Raw genomic sequence first — 21,805 nt, forward strand, 5'->3', positions numbered from 1 at the left:
GTGCCTTCAGTGCTCTCCCCAAACCAGCCTTTCCCCAGAGTTTGCAAATATATTCTTCTCCTTTCTCTTGCCTTCCTCTGATTAGAAAAGAAACAGGGGAAAGGGGTGGGGAGGGAGTGAAAGGAGACAGTGACTGTCTAAAGCGGCCAAGGTGGGACTCAGCACCAGGGCACCTGAGACCTGACTATATACTCAAAGACCCTGCATGAGAAGCTCCGTTATCTAGCAGCTAGCAGCTCCATTCAAATAGCACATGAGGCTAGCCAGCGTGCACCTTGGGCAAGTCACCTAGCCTCTCTGGGCCTCTTTATGTGTGTGTGTGTGTGTGTGTGTGTGTGTGTGTGTGTGTGTGTGTGTGGCCTGTAGCAATACAAATATCATAATATATATTGAAAGAAGACTGAGAAATTGGATTAAACTTTTCCTAATATAAGCAATACCCTTCTAATGCTTTGCTCCTGTACAGACTCCATGATTTGAATGATGTCTGCTAAACCAGGTGCATTTATTTCAGAATAATTTGTTTCCCTGTTTTTATTTATCAAAGACCAAGGAACCCCTTATTAACAAAAGCAAACCACAGGGTTACCGCATCAAATTGATAAAATTATCTCCAGAAGCCAAAAACAACGCGGTGCTTCAGTGCATTTTTGTCACAAGCATATGAACAATTTGTATTTGACATCTTGAAACCGTGAAGCAGCACAGATGAGCACTCATGGCTCAGCCCACCGCCGGGTACCATGCTGGACCATCCCACCCCTTAAGGCCCTTTGCCCTCCACGATGCGGCCTCCTCTAACCAAGGAGGGGGGGGCAGCAAGAGGGAGCAAGGAGACACTGGCCCTGCCCTCCTGCGGCCACCATTCATGGCCAGCCTGGTGGTCCTGCTTACCCTGCCCCAGGGCGCTCAGGCTCAGCAGGCAACTCCCCAGGGTCCCTCTCCAAACCTTTGCCAGCAGAGGAGGGACACTTCAACCCCCGCCCCCCTTGCCCTCATCTGCCTTTGTCTGCGCTGCCAGCATGGGGGTGGCCGAAGCTGAGACCTGGAAGGCCCGAGGGCTGGATGAAAGAACCGTTTCACAAAGTCTCATTTCCCTGCCACAGCCCCGTCCCTGCTTTCAGGCCCAGCCCACGCTACCATCTAGAAAGAATCGTGGATTGCAGTGATTTTAGAGCAGGCAAGCACTCTGTATGAACTGCACCCACCCACAGCATATACGGCTCCCCACGCATAGCCTTCTCACTCATCGTGCCTTCTAGAAGCTAAGAGACAGGTTTCCCTTGGTCTTTGTTTCCTTCCCTGCCTTCTGCAGCCTGTCATTTGCTCCAACACCCCGGCGGGAGCATGTTAAGGCCAGCGGTGTCCCGTTTCTTCAACAGCCCGCGTACCTTGTACCTTGCCTCTCCTCATAAAGGCTGAAAATGCTCCTCTTTGATTTCCAAAGCCCCCAGCATGTTTATGCGGTGCCAGGAGGGGAAGCTTAGCTCTGGCTGGCTGGCTGGCGGTTTGTGCTAATTGTCTGGCTGCACTTTAGAAAGAGGCTTTTTGAATCTGAGCATTTAGGGAGAAAGTGGAGAAGCGTGGCTGTATGAAAGAGCAATTGATGTTAAATATTCATGCTCTGCTCTCTGTTAATCAAAATCAGTAACCCCCATTGCTTAGCTTCTGTCTTGCTGGCTTCTTACTATGATTGTGCTAAAGAAACTTGGATACAAAACAATGCCAACAACACACACACACACACACACACATACACACACCCCAAGATGTGGGTGCTTATGGGTTTGAAGTGTTTCCAGTTAACATTGTGCAACTCAGCATTGTCTGATTTCTCTGGGATGTTGAATGAGCCATAGTTATCCCTTCCATCAGCATTTTAGAACCACTATCCTCCCCTTTTTTGCTTCTCTCGTGTTGAATTCACCAAACTTTGCCCTTGCTTAAAATCAAGGCATTTTTTGGAAATAATTCTTAAAGTCAATCACAGTAAATCCTAGTTTATTTTTCGGAGATGATCAAATTATTTTACAAAATAGAGAAGAAATTGACTGTAATTCAACAAAAAATGGTGATAACATAGGTTGTTTTGGTTAACAACTTTAAGGTTATATTTCCTGGGCTTTTAGGAAATAAACATTTTATATTTTTGCTTGCTGATTTATTTCAAAAGAAGATGTAATACAACCACAGAAACTTTCCAAATAATCACTTAACTTAAAAGGAAAAGAAAAATAGCTCTTAAAGAAAAATTTTTTGTTTTATTTTGGTAGCTATATTTTTTTAAGTTTTCGATAATGAGCGTGTTTTAGCATTATAATAAAAATAATAAGTTATATGTTTTTTAAAAACTGAGCAGTAGCTGGATTTTATGTTTCAGAATTCATCAAGCTCTTCCTTACCTATGTCATCTGTAAGAGGAATGCTGGTGAATGTGTTGTCCTCCTCTTCCTCTTTGCTGGACCCGTCCATCTTGTTCACTTTTCTGGCCTGTTAGAAAAATGAGGACAGGGGAAACGACTGTTCTCCATGTGATCGCCCGTGTTAAATCATTAATAAGTGAGCGTCCACGCTCATTTTTTTATCTGATCCTTGCACTGGCCCCTTTCTTCCTGCTTTCCACCTGAGAGGTTCTTACCTGAACAGTGCAGTCCTAACCCGGAAATAGAGACCCAAGTTAAAGAGTTATAATCCTTTACCTGGAGCTGTTGAGCTAGCGTTACTGCTGTACCCTGGCCAAAAGCCAAACCTTACCTTCAGTCCAGTGACAGTTTGCTTGAGCTGAATTGCCCAGGAACATTGCCCAAAAGGCGCTAGAATGAGGCTGGGGGAAGAGATTAAATTTTATGTGGTTAGCATATTTTTGGGACACCAACCATAAATTTGTCAAGGATTTTGGTCGGTGACCTAGCAGCAGGACTCGGTCACAGAGCCTCAGTTTCCTGTCCTATATGATGACAAATCTTTTATAAGAATTAAGAGTGAGTAACATTCACTTGATAAACGTCAACCACAGTAATGATCACAAATCATCAGACGTATGCGAGGAAGTAAAATTCTCTATGTAGTGAGCTCATCAGTGCCCTCTCATATTACTGTGTTTGTACCTGACCCTATGAAGGCTTATTAAAATGATAGATCTCCTTTCTCTATCCTGGAGGAATCCAAGGGAGAGGATGGTAGCCTTGCCAGCCCTTAGGCCGATAGCCCTTTGTTAGAGGAGGAAGCATTCTTTTATAACTATTTTTCTTGGTCATCTCATCCATAGTCAGATATGTAGACAAACCCAAAACTATCTTAGAATGTCATGTCATCGCTCTTTCGGGTGGGGGGAGGGGAATAAATCAGCAAGTTTGATGAAGAATTTTAAGCAGATATCAAAATTGACTTACTACATAATAAGTTCTACCTTAAGTGCTTTGATACATAGGATTTTTTTTTTATTCACCTGAGTTCATTGTTACTATATCAAGCAAAATGGATGTGAGCTGTTGGAAATCCTGAATGTTAAAAATTAAATTCGCTAGAATAGAATTCCCTCTAATTTTCTAATGACAGTCTATAAATATTGAGTGCCTGTTCTATACAAGCTAGGGACTTTGGAGGGTTCAAAGTAACGGATGGTTATTGCTGTTAATAGGCTTATAAAAGAGCTCAAAGGCAAGAGTTCTGGAGGTTTATAAAAGGGAAAGAGTATGTCTGGCTAGCAGATCTTGAAAGGCTAGAGGCAGTGACATTTGAGATGCATGATCAATGACAAGTGGAATCCAATAGGCAAAAATGGCCACTGGTAAGCACTTTCTCAGTGAAGGAACATGGACAAAGACTCAGAGATGGGAAAAAAGTAAGCACATATGGGAACCAAGAGTGGAGGATGTACATAGCTAAGGCATAGGAGATAAGGATGAATATGGGGTAAGGCCATATCTAAGAGAGCGTTGAATGCCAGACTGTGTCCAGTCCTCTAAGAATTGGACACTTACATGGGATTAAAAGGGTGAGAAAAAATAGAGAAAGAGCAAAGGAAAGGCTGGGAGAGCCATCAGACAATGATGCAAGACTAACCCAGTGAGGAGAAACCAGGAGGGAAGGCCTAGCTTATCTTTCACGTTAAGGAAGTGTCAACAAGGTTGTCAAAGAATACTATAGTCAAAGCTGATCATAAGGGCAGTCCTGTGTCTCCTAGGACATTCCTGCAAGCACTTGCTCTTAACCTCTATATTAACTACTCCTAATAAAATTATTAGGCAGAGGATGGAAGAGAAGAATTAATTAACCTGGTAAAAGAATTTAGAAATCAAAGGGCACATTTGATTAAATTGCATATTTGGGTTTTATTTTATTTTATTTTATTGGGTTTTATTTTTATTATTCATGGCCAATTGTGCATTTTGCTAGAATTAGCCTATGTTCTTTGCCTTCTTTCGGATTATCTTTTTTTTTTTTTTTAAAAAAGGTCATTTGTTATGAAATATCTATCCTAATGGACAGGGGAATGAAAAGAGATAAAACTCAAGTCCATCAGCATTGCTACTATCTCCATAGTCTTTGGGCAATAGTTATGATGGAATGTTCACTTTTAACTGGAGTGCAGAATTACCTATGGGTTGGGCGCACCTGAGTGGCTCAGGGCACGATCCTGGAGTCTCAGGATCAAGTCTCACTTCAGGCTCCCGGCATGGAGCCTGCTTCTCCCTCTGTGTCTCTGCCTCTCTCTCTCTTTGTGTCTCTCATGAATAAATAAAATCTTTTTTAAAAAAAGAATTATCTATGGCCTGAAATTATCAATAGTGAATATTTCCCCCTATGTTTTCTCCTAATAGTTTTATTGTTTTGGCTCTCATATTTAAGTCATTGAACCATTTTCAGTATCATTTTTCTATGTGGAGTAAGGTAGGGATGCAGCTTCACTTCTTTGTATTTGGATATTTAGTTATCCCAACACCATTTGTTGAAGAGAACATTTTTTCCCTCATTGGATGGTTTTGGGATCTTTGTCAAAAATCAATTGGTTAAAAAAAAAAATCAATCGGTCATAGATGTTTGGGGTTAGTGTTGGAATCTCAGTTCTGTTCCATTGGTTTATATGTCTATCCTTATGTCAGTACTGCACTGCTTTGATTACTGTGGCTTTGTGGTAAGCTTTGAAATCAGGAAGTATGAGTACTCCAACTTTGTTTTTAAATAATGTTTTGACTATTTGGGGTCCCTTGAAATTTCAGATGAATTTGAAGATTGACATGGATCTGGCAATGTATTCCTGGATTTGACAGCAAAAACATGAGCAACGAATTAAAAATAACTTGGACTTCATAAAAATGTAAATAGTATGTACATCAAAGGACATTATCAGAATGTGGGAAGGCTATCTACAGAATGGGATAAAATACTTACAAATTGCATATTTGATAAGACTTCAATTTCTAGAATATATAAAGAACTCTTATGATTCAACAACAAAAAGAAAACCTAATTTTTAAAATGAGTGAAGAACATGAACAGATATTTCTCCAAAGAAGATATGTAAATAGCAAATAAACACATGAAAATATGTTAAATTTTATTGGTCATTAAGAAAATGCAAATCAAAACCACAGTGAGAGGGCAGCCCCGGTGGCACAGCGGTTTGGCGCCGCCTGCAGCCTAGGGCATGATCCTGGAGACCCGGGATCGAGTCCCACATCGGGCTCCCTGCATGGAGCCTGCTTCTCCCTCTGCCTGTGTCTCTGCCTCTCTCTCTCTCTGTGTCTCTATGAATAAATAAATTTTAAAAAATCTTTTTTTAAAAAAACCACAGTGAGATACCACCTCACACCTACTAGGATGGCATTAATAAAAACAACAATAACAAAACTGGAACCTAATGGCAAGGATATGGAGAAATAAGAACTTTCATTCATTGCTGGTGGGAATGTACAATGATGCAGCCACAGTGGAAAATATCTTGGCAATTCCTCAAAAAACTAAACATAGAATTATCATATAACCCAGAGATTCCACTCCTGTGGTATATACCCAAAAGTTATAAAAAATATATGTCCACACAGAAAGTTATATATATGAATGCTTATAGTAGCATTATACATAGAAGCCAAAAGGTGGAAACAACCCAAATGTCTGTCAGTGGATGAATGGATAAACATATTGTGATATACAAATACAATGAGATATTATTAATCAAAAAGCAGGATCACAGTGCTAATACATGCTATGACTGAAATGAATCTTGAAAACATGTTAAGTAAAAGAAGCTAGACACAAAGAGTAATATATTTATATGATTCCTTTTATGTGATATATTCAGAATAGGAAAGTCTATAGAGGCAGAAAACGTGGGATGGGGGAAGGAGGAAATGTGGAGTGATTATTTAATGAGTATGGGTATTTTGGGGATGTCTGGGTGGCTCAGTGGTTAAGTGTCTGCCTTTGAGTATGGGTATTTTTCTGGGATGATGAAAAGTTTGAAACTAGAGAGAGGTGGTGCTTGAACCATATTGGGAACACATTAAATGCTGCTGAACTGTATACTTTATAATGGTTAATTGCTTATTATATGAATCTTGCCTCAATTTAAAAAAAGAAAGATTGAGAAAACTCAATTAGGAAAAAAATTATCCATGGTTTGTCCATCTATAATGTGAATGAGAGAACTGAGTTAAGTACCCCAAATCATAACATACTTTACAATTTCAAATTCAACAGAAGACTAGTCTACAATCTATCATAGAATTAATAGGGTTAGAATAAACCTTGTATCCTATCTACCACATCTCACAAAATTGATAAGGCTAGAAAAGTTAAGGGCACAAATCTTTATTATAATAGCCTACCCTAAAACAGGATTCAAAAGATAAACACTAAAGCAAATATGGGTATGGGACAAATCATCTTCTCTCATTTTTTTAAGTGGGGAGTGTGAGATATAAATGCATGTGTGTATGCACATTAATGGGTTTGGGGGGTAACAGAGCTGAAGAAAGTATAAAATGAAGAGAATTCATTAATCAGGATTCTCACTGCCTTTGTCATAATCTCAAAATATCAATATCAATAACGAAGCACATCAGAAGCTAGTACCTACTACTGGCTTTCTCAGAGCTTTTTAAAAGCAATAGCTCGGGAAACATCTCTCTGGGCCCTGAGTACCAATTATGCCATCTGAAGTATATGTAATCAGAGTCCTGGAGAGAAACTGGCATCTTTAAAGAAGGTGCTAAGCATTCCTTTGCTGTATAAAAGGTTCTCTTTCTTTAGGAGTAATTTCACATGAGACTATTTGGATATTTTTGACAAATTAGTGCAAATTGGATTAATTCAGCCCATTAGCTACAAAGGGGTTTGTGAGGCAGAATTTTATTTTCATTATATATAGTTGATAATAATAGCTAGTATTTATTGAGCGATTATACTCAGTGACAGTCTAAGAGTTTTACCAGGAGGCATCTCATTATTCCTCACAACAACCCTATAAGGAAGCGGAAACGTGTGGACAAGATCATTTGCCCAAGACCCACAGTCAGGAAGTAGCTGAGCCAGGATTCATACTCGGGGAGTCCAGGTCTAAAGCCCATTCCAACCACACTGGTGCGTGGCCTTTAAAATGCATAAGCATTAAAATATCCTATCTGATTCATACTGTATTTTTACCTCTACATGTTCATTTCAAAGATAAAGATCAAACACTAAAATACATAAGAAAGGAAATATTAGGAGATTTTAGATTTGTGTTTTTCTTTAGGCTACTATAAATCAGACTAGCTATTAGTGTGGGCCTTTTTTTTTTTTTAATAGAAGCTTTTCGTTAATTATACCCTGTTTTAAATGAGTTTGTCTTTTGGCTTTCACAAGTATATTTAAAATATATGTCATTTAGATCAGATATTCAATTTCAAACATACTTGAATATGCTAACAGCTCACATCAAGAAATTTTTACATATAACAACTGGTTTTGGCGGTTGAGTGATAAATAGAAACAATTCCTGACTTCACTGATGGATATTCCCTCAGAAAACATCAGCCTGGATTCTTCAGCATCTGCAATAATGTACCATGACATTCATAATACATGCATTTTAGGTGAGCGTATAACATGTATGCAAATCCTGATTACATAGAATTTGATGGCACGTGGTTAAAAGAAACAAACGTGTAATAAATATAATGCTTTGTGATTCAACACAAGGCCAAAAAGGGTCAAGTAATGTTAGTTAACAGCTTCTGTTTTGCCCAATTGCCTTTAGACGATCTACTCATGCAGCATAAAGATGGCAGATTTCACTCCAATATTCATCAAACGTTATGTGGACTCGTTGTACTTCAAGGGTAAATACTGCATCTCTTTAAATGCCTTTGGTGATGCCCAATCCTGCTTGGGCAACCCAGGAAAATTTAAGGAAATTTTAACACATTTTATTTTATATATTGTATGTAACTTTCAGTCAGAATAAAAACTGCCTAGATTTATTCAACATTCATTCAATAAATATTTATTTTTTATTTATTTATTTATTTATTTTGAAGATTTTATTTATTTATTCATTCATGAGACACACACAGAGAGGCAGAGACATAGGCAGAAGGAGAAGCAGGCTCCATATAGGGGGCCGGATGTGGGACTCGATCCCAGGACCCCAGGATCATACCCTGAGCCAAAGGCAGGTGCTCAACCACTGAGCCACCGAGGCACCCTCAACAAATATTTATTGAACACTTACTATGTGCTAAGCATTTTCCTAGGCACTGGCAGATATAGCAATGAATGAAACAAAATACTTTCTATCATAGAGCTTATATTCTTGGTGGGAAGACAGTGATCAAACACACACACATATACATATACAAATGTATATACTGCTTGTATGTACAAATACATATACCCAGACACATATCCATACAATGAAGAGAGGTGTTAGGAAGTGCTAGGAAAGAAAATAATGCAAGGTAAGGGAGATAGAGAATGATAGGAGTGTGGTATTATTTAATATAGTGTGTTAGAGAAGACCTATCTGTTAAGATGATATTTGAGCAGATACTAGAGTTGAGGGAACATCTGAAGGAAGAGCATTCCTGACAGACCAGCAAGTACCAAGACCTGGAGATGGAAGCAGGTTTGACATATTCAAAGAAGGTGCACAAAGCACAGTGAGGCTTGAGCAATAACCAAAAATACAGCAGGGGGCTATCCATGTAGAGCTTTGGGATCTGTGACCCAAGGTTCATTGACCATGTACAGTCTTCAAGTTTCTTGGGTTTCACTCTCTGAAGTGAGACACATTATGACCTAGAGGAGACACGATCTCTCTTAGGTTCACTTAGAATCACTCTGATCATAGTAAAGAATGTTGGGGAGGGGAAGAAGGGCAGAACCAGGGAAGTGAATTAGAAGACTGTTGTGATAATCCAGGCCAAGAGGTGGTGCTGATTTAGACCTGAGCAATAGCTGTGGAGGTGGTAATAAAGTAGTCCAGTGTTGGACATATTTCAAACTGGGAACCAACAGCATTTGCTGGTGTGAGGAGTGAGAGAAAGAGATGAACCAAGAATCACTCCAAGGTTTTTGGCATAAGCAACCAAAAAAGCAAAAAAGGAGGTATCATTTGTTCAGGAAGAAAGACTGTGAGAGAAGCACATAGTAAGGGGAGAAAATTAAGGGTTTGCTTTGGGGCATGTCAATTCAAGATGCCTTTAAACATCCAGATAGAGATGTTGAGTAGGCAACTGAATAGGAGTGTGAAGTTCAGGGCAGAGGCTGGGGTGATAGAACTTGGGAGTTGTTCATGATGAATGGTGTGTAACACTGTAGGCCAGGTAAGATCACTTAGGCAGTGGTGTAGACAGAGCAGAGGAAAGAATGATTCGTGAATGTCAACCCTTAGAAATCAGGAATATGAGGAGTAATCCATGCAGGGGCTGAGAAAGAACAGCCAGCGTGGAAGGAGGAGAAGCTGAAGAGCTATGTCCTGGAAGCCAAATGAGAGATTGTTCTCTAAGAATAGAGTGATCAACAGAGTTAAGAGCTGTTGTCAGGTCAAATAAGCTAAGTCAGGAATGATCGCATATAAGATGTTTAACGGAATGCCTGGTTTCAGTTTCCTCCTACAAAAATTTTCAACCAACGAGAAAAATTCATGGCTACAAAAATAAGAAGATGAGGAGAGATCAGGAAATGGAAATTATAAAGAAAAAGACAAATTGGAAAATATGAGCAAGACCTGTCCAGCAGGGCAGGTTGCAGCCAAGGAGAACAGGATGGAAAATGTTCATTTCCATAGCCCAGTAGTGAATCCAGAATTCCTTTATAGCAAGAACTCAAGGTCAGCATTTGATTGGAAGGGGGCAGTTGCCACTTGTCTTGGAACTGCATTTTACATGATATTAGGAAAACATCATTGTCCTTATCAAAGCATCATCTAGGGCCACCATTGCCCAGACCTGAGACTGCAAATGTGCCCATGTACCTGTCCCAGTACAGAGCTGTCTGGTAGGGTGTGTGGGCCCTGAAATCTATCCCATGCTCTGCTGGAAAAACCATGCCCTGGACCTCACAGGTCTAATTTGCATATATGCTAATGATAGCCCAACATCAATGCAATGGAAACTGCTTTTTCATCTCCAAGAGGCGCAAACTATAAATTCCTGTATTAAGAAGAAAAATTGTCAAAACTCATTTCTCATTTCTGAAGATTCTTCATAATCCATAACGTGTTTTTCAAAGATGAGCTATCCTGACACTCACACACCCTTATCCTTAATAGGCATTTATTAACGTTAATGCCTCCAAAGTTAATTGCCTCTTATTATTAGATGTCTACATCTGAGGAGAGAAATAAAGCCATGAATGAAATCCAACTTCAGTAAAATTTCACATGCTTTCCTAGGAACTAAGAAATTCATACTTGCATGTATTGAAACTCTGCAGTCCTTGTCTGAAAAGCTTGATTGGTGGTTTGCTAAGGTCAGTATGTTATTATTCCGGCTGTGCTGGCTCCCTCTGGTGGATAGATGACATGAACATTAATTTTGGGTGCTTGTAACAAAAAGCTCCGGTGTATTGAAGCCCTGAGGGCTTGTCTATTCAAAGTGAGTTCTAGGAGATTTCCCATGATTATATGCTGTGTATACACAGGATGCCTTTGGGAGCAGTAGGTTCCGAGGTACCAAGGGAAGGACACTCAGGGTAGCAGTGGTGATCTTGTAAACAAGTATCAGGTGGGATTGCTACCGATGGGCTTTTTAAAAGTTTGTTTTAAGGCATAACATATATATATATATATGTAGTAAAGTTGCAAATTAGAAAATTACAGATATGTAATATACATCCAACATCGAGACCAAAACATTTCTAGCACCTTACGATAAGGTTTTTAAAAAATTGGTTTGCTTCTGTAGCATTCAGGTCTATTTTGCAGCAGAGGAAACAAACTCTAGGTGCAGATTCTGACAGTAGCCTACCCAAAGGCACTTTGAGGAATAATTTGTTAAATGCATCGAGATGAAAATATGTTGGGTACAGAGTTGACTCTGAAGTAGCACACAGATCTTAGTACCCTCCACCCCAAAGCGGAAGTTGTTCATCTCTGTCCTTTAGCTTGGTTGCCATCTCTTTGCTCTCTCTCACGAATGATTTTCCCATTCGATTCTCCGTCTTCAGTTCAAACACCTTAATGGAATGTTGTATGGTCAGACCTGTGGATACAGAGAAGACGAAGCTGTGGTCTCTGTCCTCCAAGAACTCATAGAATGGGAGGAAATGGGTGATGCCAATCCAGTGTGTTACGTGTGACAGTAATACTAGCTGACGTTTATGGAGTACGTCCGGATATCAAGCTTTTCTCTCAAGACATTACCTACATCTCATTTGAACCTCGTCACTATTACCATTACTTTACTGATGAAGTGATGAAAGCACAGAGAGGCTGGTGATTTGCCCAAGGACGACATAGCTGGTATGTGTGGCTGCCAGGACGTGGTGCCATCACCTACATGTGCATCCGTTTCCCTGCTGCTGTTTCTCAAGCGTGGTGTTGGAGGCACACGAGGGAAGGAAGGGAGCAGGGAAATCTTTGAGTGTCCTGTCTGTTGGGCTCTCCAACCAGGAGTCACGCAAAGCACTACAGGAAAATATGCCAATCATTGTCCCCCTCTGACACAGCCCTCATCCAGCCCCCAGCTCCCTATCTTACAGACTTGAGCAAAAACTGGCTGCATCATTGTAAAAATTCAAAGGCATGTTTACTTTTCATATGAAATACATCAAAAATTACTCCAGTGCACACGTGGCTATCCATTGTTATGACATGAATTTCTCCAAATCACAGGTAATCAGAACCAGGTGTCAGACAATTTTTGTAGATTTCTATTTAAATTGACGCGCTATGTTATTGAGTTATCACCATCTACGAGTGATTTTTTTTTCAGTCTTGAAAGCACAGTAGAAAGCATTATTGGAAAAAAAAAAGAAAGAAAGAAAAAGAAAAAAAAAAGCATTATTGTAACCTTAGGGAATTCCAAATAGTTCAAAACAGATCAGTGTAGTGGTGCAAGAGTTTGAAATCCCACCTGAAGGTGGTGTTTGCATCTTCCTCCTGTCAGAATTTTCTAAAGCAGATAAAGACTTCTTACAAAGATAGCTGAGCCTCTCCCCTCCCCCCATAATCGCCAACACAGTCTTTTCTCCTCAAACACAGACAGATTATGTCCATCTGCATCACTGTGATGTCTTCACACTTAGGCTCCTCAGACAACAAGGACCAAGTGTAACTTACATGGAATTTTATTTATCACAGACTAGGTACATATGGGAATAGAATCATTATAACAGGGTCTAGTAGCAGTTATCGTTGTGTTAACATGGGAAGTGGGTCCCAATCTCTTTTAGGCTATCTTATATGACATTAAAGTATTCTATAAAAAATGAGGTTTGTGTAACTGAAGAGAAAATAGTGGAGGAACATTGAGTAGTCTCTACAGTCGTCCAGCCTGCGCACCTCAAAAGACCCAACCACATTGTGGGCAGTGATTGGGTTTCGCCAATTTGCTGTTACTAGATTGAGCTTTATTGGGGTTACAGTTTGCTGTTACAGTTTCATAGCTGCCTAAGAACCATAAGCATAAAAATCACATATTTGGATGTTTATACATATTCTTAAAACAAGTGATAAAAGATGTCAACAGTATGAGTGGACAACCGATGAGAAATTTTTCTTTTAAAAGGGGGGTCTTGTATATTCTCCGTGTGAGAAATACTGTACTGTAACCCTAAGGCCTACAGAGGGAGACAAACACAGGCCTTGCTCTTTGGAGTTTACATTAACACAGCATTCCTCACAGTGGACGAGAGTGAAAAGGTCATACAGCAACTTTTTTTGAAGTCATGATACTACATTTATTGGTGTTTGGTTTTGTTTGTTGTGTTTTTTTTTTAACTCTCTGACACTCTTTAAAAGTTGCTATTCAGCAAATAGGGTTTTTTTTTTTTCTGTATTTTTTTTCTGTATTTCCTATTGGGATCTCCCTGACATCTTGGTTGATTTTTTTTCAATGTTATGCAGTAAAATTCATTTTTTTGTAGCGCACAGTTTTATGGGGTTTGACAAATGTATCTGTCACCCCAATACCGTATAGAGCATTTCACCACTATAAAAATTACTTGGTGTGGCCCCCTTGTAGAAGATCTCTCCCTATTCCCCCAACCTCTGGCAACCACTGACCTGTTTTCTATCCCTGCAGATGTGCCTTTTCCAAAATTTTATAAAGATACAGTCATATCAGATGTAGCCTTTGGGGTCTGATTTCTTTCACCTACAGAATTCATTTAAGATTCAAACATGTTATTGTGTGTGAATCAATGGCTCATTCATTTTTATTGCTGAGTAATAATCCATTGTATGGATATCAAGTTAATTTACCCATTGCCCTGTTGAAGTATATCTTGGTTGTTTCCAGTTTGGGATGACTATGAATGAAGTTGTGATCAATATTCCAATGTGTTTCAACTCATTTGGAATTGAAATATCTAGTAGTAGAATTTCCGGGTCATGTTGGAAGTATATACTTACCTTGATGAAAAATAACCAAACTGTCTTCCAATATGGTTGTACTGTTGTTTTCCATTCTCACCTGCAATGAATGAGTGTTCCTGTTGTTCTACCTCTTTACCAGAATTTGGTACTGTCAGGGTTTTTTCACTTTAACAAATCTAATAAAGGGACACCTGGGTGGCTCAGCGGTTGAGCATTTGCCTTTGGCTCAGGGCGTAATCCTGTAGTCCTAGGATCGAGTTCCACATCGAGTCCCACATCGAGTCCCACATCGGGCTCCCTGCATGGAGCCTGCTTCTCCCTCTGTGTCTCTGCTTCTCTCTGTGTCTCTCAGGAATAAATGAATGAAATCTTAAAAAAAAAAAATTCTAATAAGTTTGCAGCGCTATCACAACATGGTTTTCATTTACATTTTCTTGGTAACAAATGATGTTGAGCATCTCTCATTTTCCATTAATATCTTCTTGGTGAAATATGTGCTCATCTCTTTTGCTATTTAAAAAATGGGTTGTTTGTTTTCCTATTGTTGAGTTTTAAGATGTTATCAATTCTGTATACAAGTTTTTGTCAGATATGTGATTCGTAAATATTTTTTTCCCAGAATGTGCCTTTGGCAGAGCCAAGATTTCAGTTTCAATAAAGTCCAATTCATCAGTTTTTTGTTTTGTAGATTGTGCTTTTAGAATTGTATCTAAAAACTCATTGCCAAACTCCAGGTCATTCAAACTTTGTGCCAGGTTTTCTTTTAGACATTTACAGTTTTACATTCAGGTATATGATCTATCTTTAGTTAAATTTTCTTCAAGATGTGAAATATACGTAGAGGGTTTTTGTTTGTTTTATTCTGTTTTGTTTTTTATATGTATGTCCAGTTGTTTCAGCATCAGTTGTTGAAAGGATTCTCGAATGTCCATTGCATTGCCCTGACACTTTTGTGCAAAATCAGTCGTCTGTATTTCTCTGGGTCCATGTGTGATTTCTCTATTGTGTTCCATTGTTCTATGCATGAATCCATTAGTCAATACAATACTCTCTTGACTATTAGAGCTTTATAGTAAGTCTTAAAATCCCATAGTGTGAGTCCTCCCACTTTTTCAGAGTTGTTTTGGCTATTCTAAGCCCTTTGCCTTTCCATCTAAATTATAGAATTGGTTTGTCATTATCTATAAACAACCTACTGGGACTTTTATTGAGTTTGCATTGAATCTGTAAGATCAACTTGGGGAGAAATGACCTCTTAATAATGTTGATGCTTCCAAACCCCGAACACCGTATATTTCTCAATATATTTTCTTTAATATATTTCATCAGTATAGTTTTTAGCATCCTTTCTACATCTTTTGTTAAGTGCATACTTAGGTACTTAACTTTTTTGTTACAATTGTATTGATCTCGTTTCTTAATATCACATTCTAATTATTCATTGCCAGAAGATAGGAATATGATTGACTTTTGTGTATTGACCTTTTAAAACTTACTCGTTTCAGGAGTGTTTTTTAGATCTTGGGAATTATCTACATTGACAACCATCTTGTCTTCAAATAAAGGCAATCTTATCTTTTTCCTTTCAAATCCATATGCCTTTTATTTCTTTTTCTTAGCTTATTTCACTGGCTATAACTTCCAGTATGATGTTGAATAAGTAGAGTGAGAATGGATTCCTTGTCTTATTCCTAAACTAGGAGGAAAAGCATTCAATATTTTACCCTTAAGTATAGTGTTGGCTGAAGGTTTTTAATAGATTTCCTATATAAGTTTAAGAAAGTTCCTTTCTATTCTTAATTTGTTGAGTTTTTTCATGCATGGATATTAAATTTTGTTTTTGCTTCTACTGAATAGAGATAGATAGATGATGATAGATAGATAGATAGATAGATAGATAGATAGATAGATAGATGGATGATAGGTAGTTAGATAGATATGGTTGTTAACATGGTAAATTATATTGATTTTTTTTTAAATTTGAACCAACCTTGTATCTTTGTAATTATTGTATTCCTAGGGTCTGGGATAAATCTCAATGGGTCATGTATTATCTTTTTTATATATATCACGAGATTCAGTTTGCTAATTTGTTGAAATTTTTTGACTTTATATTTGTGATCTATCTTGGTTTATAGTTTTCTTGCAATATACACTCTGGTTTGGGTCTTAAACTAATGCTGACTTCATAAAATGAACTGGGAAATATTCCTTTCTCTTCTGTATTCTGAAAGATATGGTGTATAATTGTCATCATTTCTTTCTTACGTGTTTTATAGAATTCACTAGTGAAATCATTTGGGTTTTCTTTTTGGAAGTTTTAAACTACAAATTCAATTTCTTTAATAGATGTGGGACTACTTGGTTTAAGTATTTATTCTTGAGTGAATCTTGGGCCTTGCAAGGAATTGGTCCATCTTACCTAAGCTGATGAATTTATGAACATGGACTTGTTTGTAGTATTCCCTTATATATTTTAATACCTATGCGATCAGTTCATTCCTGATACTGGTAAATTGTGTCTTTCTCTTTTTGAGGGGAAACTGGACCAGAGGCTTACTGATTTTATGACTTTATCAGAGAATCAGCTTTTGGTTTTCTGTGTTCAATTTCATTGTTCTCTGGTCTATATTATTTTCTTATTCCCTTTTTTCATCTGCTTGCTTTAGACTTAATTTCGCTTCCTTTAATGTCTTAAGATGGGAGAATACATTGCTGAGTTCAGGTCTTTCTATTGCTCTTTTCTAGTATAAGCATTTAAATATAAATTTCCACTTAAAAATGCTTTAATTGCATCCTACAAATTTTTAATATATATTTTTTTCTTTTATTTCAAAATACTTTAAATTTCCCTAAAGGCTTAATCTTTGACTCATGCATTATTTAGACATGTATTGCTTAATTTCCAAATATTTGGATATTTACCAGATATCTTGATATTATTATCTATTATTATCAATTCCATAAGGTTTGAGATTATACTTCATATTTTTCATTTTTTTAAATTGTGAAAGTTTTTTTATGGCTAAGAATATTCTCTGTGCACTTGAGAAGAATTTGTATTTTGCTGCTGATTTAGTGCTCTATAAATGTCAAGTGGGACAAGTTAGTTGATGGCGTTGCTCTGCTGATTTTCTTTCTACTGATTTTCTGCCTACTTCTATCAATTTTTGAGAGGTGTTGAAGTCTCCATCTAAAATTGTAGATCTGTCTATTTCATTTAAGGTCTGCCTATTTTTGCCTCATGTGTTTTGAAGTTTGTTGTTGGGTGCATACACATTCAAGATTATTATATTTTCTTGGATAATTGACTTCTTTTTCTTTTTTTTATTTATTTTTATTTATTTTTTATTTTTTTTAAATTTTTTTTTTTTTTTTTTATTTATGATAGTCACAGATTGAGAGAGAGAGGCAGAGACACAGGCAGAGGGAGAAGCAGGCTCCATGCACCGGGAGCCTGATGTGGGATTTGATCCTAGGTCTCCAGGATCGCGCCCTGGGCCAAAGGCAGGCGCCAAACCGCTGCGCCACCCAGGGATCCCTGACTTCTTTTTCATAATGTAATATCATCTTTTATCTCTGATAATATTCCTTGTTGTGTAGTCTGCTTTGTCTAAAATTAATGCAAATACTTTGTTAGTGTTTGTGTGATGTATCTTTCTCCATCCTTTTATTTTTAAACTAAATAAGCCTTTTTATTTAAAGTGGTCTCTCATAGACTGCATAAAGTTGAATCCAGGTGTTTTTTTTTTTTAAATTTAATTCTGATCATTTCTGTCTTTTTAACTTGTGTGTTTAGACTGTTCACATTAAAGATGATTATTGATATGATTGGATTAAAATCTGCCATCTTACTGGCAGTTTTTTTGTTTCACTTGTTATTTATTTCTTTTTATCTTCTCTGTCTTCTCTGGATTTAATTCAACCTTTAAAAACTTTTTTAATGGTTGCCCTAGGCTATATAATAAAATTTTACAAAATCTGAATCCATCTTCAAATAATACTGTCTTGATACCCATGTAGTTCAAAAACTCTAAGTTTATTTCCAGTTCTTCTCTCCCTCTCACGTGCCATTGTTCTCATAATTTTACTTTTACATATGCTATAAATATACAACTTGTTAATACTATTGCTTTAAATAGTTATTTGTTAGAGCACTTAAAATAAGACAAAAATGATTTTGTAAGCCCTTCATGTATTCCATTTCTGATACTCTTTATTTCTTGGTGCAGATCTAATATTTTGATGTATGTCATTTTTTCCTACCTTGAAGAATGGCTTTCAATATTTCTGATAAGGTGGGTCTGCTGCTTATCGGTAGGTCCTTACATTTTTGTTTCTCTCACAAAGCCTTTATTGATGTCTAGTATAGAAATATACTTTAGGACATTTCTCCTGAATGTAGAATTCTGAATTGACATTTTTTTCCTCCTTCATCACATTGAAGATATCATTCTATTTTATAGTTTTTTACAAGAAGTCTGCTGTAATTCTTATCTTTATTCCTCTATAGGTAATGTCTTTTTCCTTCTGGCTTCTGTCGAGATTTTCTTTGTCTTTTAATATGTCTTAGAGTTTTTGTTTGGTTATTTTATTTGTTTTGTTTTCATATTTTTCTGGGGGATCTCTAAACCTCTTGGATCTGAGGTCTGGTGTTTGCTACTAATTTAGAAAATTCTCAGCCATTATTTCTTGAATATTTTTTACGTCCATTCTCTCTTTTTCTTCCTTCAAGATTCTAAATTATGTATATGTTAGACTGTCTGATATTGTCCCATACCTCTGAAACCTTGGTCTATTTTCCAAGTTTTTTCTCCTTGTGTTTCAGTTTGGGTACATTTTATTGATGTATATTCAACTTCATTGATTCTTTCCTTGACTATGTCAAGTCTACTAATGAGCCTCTCAAAGATAATCTTCATCTCTGTTACTGTGTTTTTGATTTCTAGCTTTGCATTTGATTTTTTTTACCATTTCTATCTCTTTACTAAAATTATCTGTGCATCTTATTTACTTTTCCCATTAGAATCTTTAACATATGAATCATAGTAATCTTAAATTCCTTGTCTGATAAATTCAACATATGTCTGATTCTGGTTCTGTTGATTGCCTTATCTTTCCATACTATGTTTTTTCCTGCCCTTTTGTATGCTGTGTACTTTTTTTTTGTTGAAAGGTGAACATACAGTATATGACAATAGATACTAAAACAACATTTTTTATGCTCAGAGAGGAGCAAGATTTTCCTTTTGCTAGGCCTTTGCTATGAGAGTTTGGGATATTCATTTAGGCTGATTCTCAGAGAAGGTCTGTACCTTGTAGCTGTCTCAGCTATGTTACACACTGCAACTCTTACTAGCATGGTGGTAGTGGATGAGGAAGTGTTGACCTCTTTTGTTCTCATGAAGCCTTGGTCTTAGACAGACACTGGAAACCTGGGTCTCAGGTGTTCCTGCCCCTTCTCCAGCTGTAGTGCTGGCCTAGTAATTATTCTTGCCCCTCCCCCAGTGAAGAAACTTCTTTCCCCTCCTATTCTCCTCTTCTAGCTAGAGTCAGTTTCTACCGATACTCTCACAGTCTATACCATGATCCTCTTCCTGCTGCAGATTAAGGGTTTTGGGGCGAGAACATAAAGATGTATCAGGGTGATACTTGGGCAGTGGACAACGGCTGCTGTTCTCCTTCCCCAGCTGGCACCTTACAGGACATTTTCTTAGGATTTTCCCTGTGAGCACCTGGTGTTCCCAGAGGAAAAATCTGCAGGAGGGCATTAAGCATCCTATGTCTGCAGCCCCCTGGGGCTTCGCACTCTCATGCTAGCCCACACTTGGCCTTTAGCAATTCTTTAAACATTTCTAGTTTAATCTTCTTATCAGCTTTTATGGGATTCGACAGCATCTGTCTCAAGTAAGCAAATGCTTGAATCCTGTTTCTTCCTGTAAGCCTTTTTCTTTTTCTCCATTTTAAGTTAGTTATTTGCCTGCAATATTCGTTCTCTTAGGTATAAGAAAAGTTGTTAATTTGAAGCTTATTCGGTTTTTTCTTCTTATTGTAAGGGTAGGAACAATGCTTTTGTTCAGCTCTTAAATCTCTGACTCTAACCACAACCGTTAGTCATGTTTTAATTTAACATTCTAGGGGTGCCTGGCTGGCTCAGTCAGTAGACCAACTCTGGATCTCAGGGTTGTGAGTTCGAGTTCTATGTTGGGTACAGAGATCACTTAAAAATAAAATTTAAAAAAATTTTAAAAATTGAATTTAGAATTCTAAAAACTAAAAGAGGAAGGAAAACTTGCAAAATAGTTCTATGAGGCCAGTATCACTGATTCCAAAACCAGATAAAGACACCACACACAAAAAAGAGAGAACTACAGGCCAATTATCTCTCATGAATATAAATGCAAAAATCCTCAACAAAATATTAGCACAATCAAACCCAAAGATACATTAAAAAAATACACCACATTTAAGTGGGATTTATTCTCAGGATGTAGGGGTTTTTCAATATTCACAAAACAGTCAGCATGATATGTCACATCAATAAGAGAAAGAATAAAAACCATATGATCCTTTCAATAGATGCAGACAAGTACAACATCCATTCATGATAAAACCCTCTGCAAAGTAGGTCTTCAGGGAACATATCTCAAATATAATAAAGGCCTTATATGAAAAACCCATAGCCAACACAGTACTCGATGGTAGAAAAACTAAGAGCTTTCCTGCTAAGGCCAGGAACAAAATAAGATGTCCACTCTCACCAATTTTTATTCCACATAGTATTAGAAGTCCTAGCCATAGCAATTGGGCAACATAAAGAAATAAAAGGCACCCAAATCGGTAAAACTCTCACTATTTGCAGATGACATAATATTATATATTGAAAACCCTAAAGACTCCACAAAAAACTCCTAGAACTGATAAATGAATTTAGTGAAGTTGGAGGACACAAAATCAGAGTATGGCAATCTGTTGCATTCCTATATGCTAATAATGAAGCAGCAGAAAGTAAAATTAAGAAAATAATCCCATTTACAATTGCACCAAAGACAATAAATATCTAGGAATAAACTTAACCAAAAAGGTGAAAAACCTGTACTTCGAAAACTATAAAACACTGATGAAAGAAATTCAAGACAACACAAGGGAACAGAAAGACATTTCCATGCTCATGGATTGGAAGAACAAATGTTGTTAAAATGTCTATACAGACTTAATGCAATTCCTATCAAATACCAATAGCATTTTTTACAGAACCAGAAAAAAATAATCCTAAAATTTATATGAAATCACAAAGGACCTTGACTAGCCAAAGCAATCTTGAAAAAGAAAAACAAAACTGGAGGTATCACAATTCCACACTTCACATTATATTACAAAGCGGTCATAATTAAAGCAGTATGGTATTGGTCTAAAAATAGATACATAAATCAATGGAATAGAATAGAAAACCCAGATACAAACCCACAGTTTTATGGTCAATTAATCCTCAACAAACGAGGAATGAATTTACAATGCAAAAAAGACAGTCTCTAACAAATAGTGTTGGGAAAACTGGACAGCCACATGAGAAGAATGAAACTGGACCACCTTTCTTTTACCATACACAAAAATAAACTCAGAATGGATTAAAGACCTAAATGTGTGACCTGAAACCATAAAAATCCTTGAAGAGGACTCAGGCAGTAATCTGTCTGACATTGGCCATGGCAACACTTTTCTAGATATGTCTCCTGAGGCAAAGGAAACAAAAGCAAAAACAAACTTTTGGGACTACATCAA

The 21,805-nt window shown here is 37.4% G+C and overlaps 1 protein-coding gene and 1 non-coding gene across 3 annotated transcripts in view; one reads left to right on the forward strand and one right to left on the reverse strand.

Annotated features, from left to right (window-relative positions):
• Positions 1-2,490, reverse strand: part of SCOC (short coiled-coil protein) — a 42,368-nt gene extending 39,878 nt beyond the window's left edge. For both annotated transcript variants that reach the window (XM_038564586.1, XM_038564585.1), the window contains exon 1: positions 2,403-2,490. In XM_038564586.1, the coding sequence (XP_038420514.1) occupies positions 2,403-2,472 (70 nt within the window). In that variant the 5' untranslated portion in view covers positions 2,473-2,490. The remainder of the gene's footprint in view (positions 1-2,402) is intronic.
• MAML3 overlaps positions 1-21,805 on the forward strand; it is a 193,278-nt gene that overhangs the window by 29,915 nt on the left and 141,558 nt on the right. Inside the window, exon 4 of the transcript XR_005373867.1 lies at positions 8,243-8,324. This is a non-coding gene — a transcript (mastermind like transcriptional coactivator 3). The remainder of the gene's footprint in view (positions 1-8,242; positions 8,325-21,805) is intronic.

This window comes from Canis lupus, chromosome 19, assembly GCF_011100685.1.
Source record: "Canis lupus familiaris isolate Mischka breed German Shepherd chromosome 19, alternate assembly UU_Cfam_GSD_1.0, whole genome shotgun sequence".
Lineage (NCBI taxonomy): Eukaryota > Metazoa > Chordata > Mammalia > Carnivora > Canidae > Canis > Canis lupus.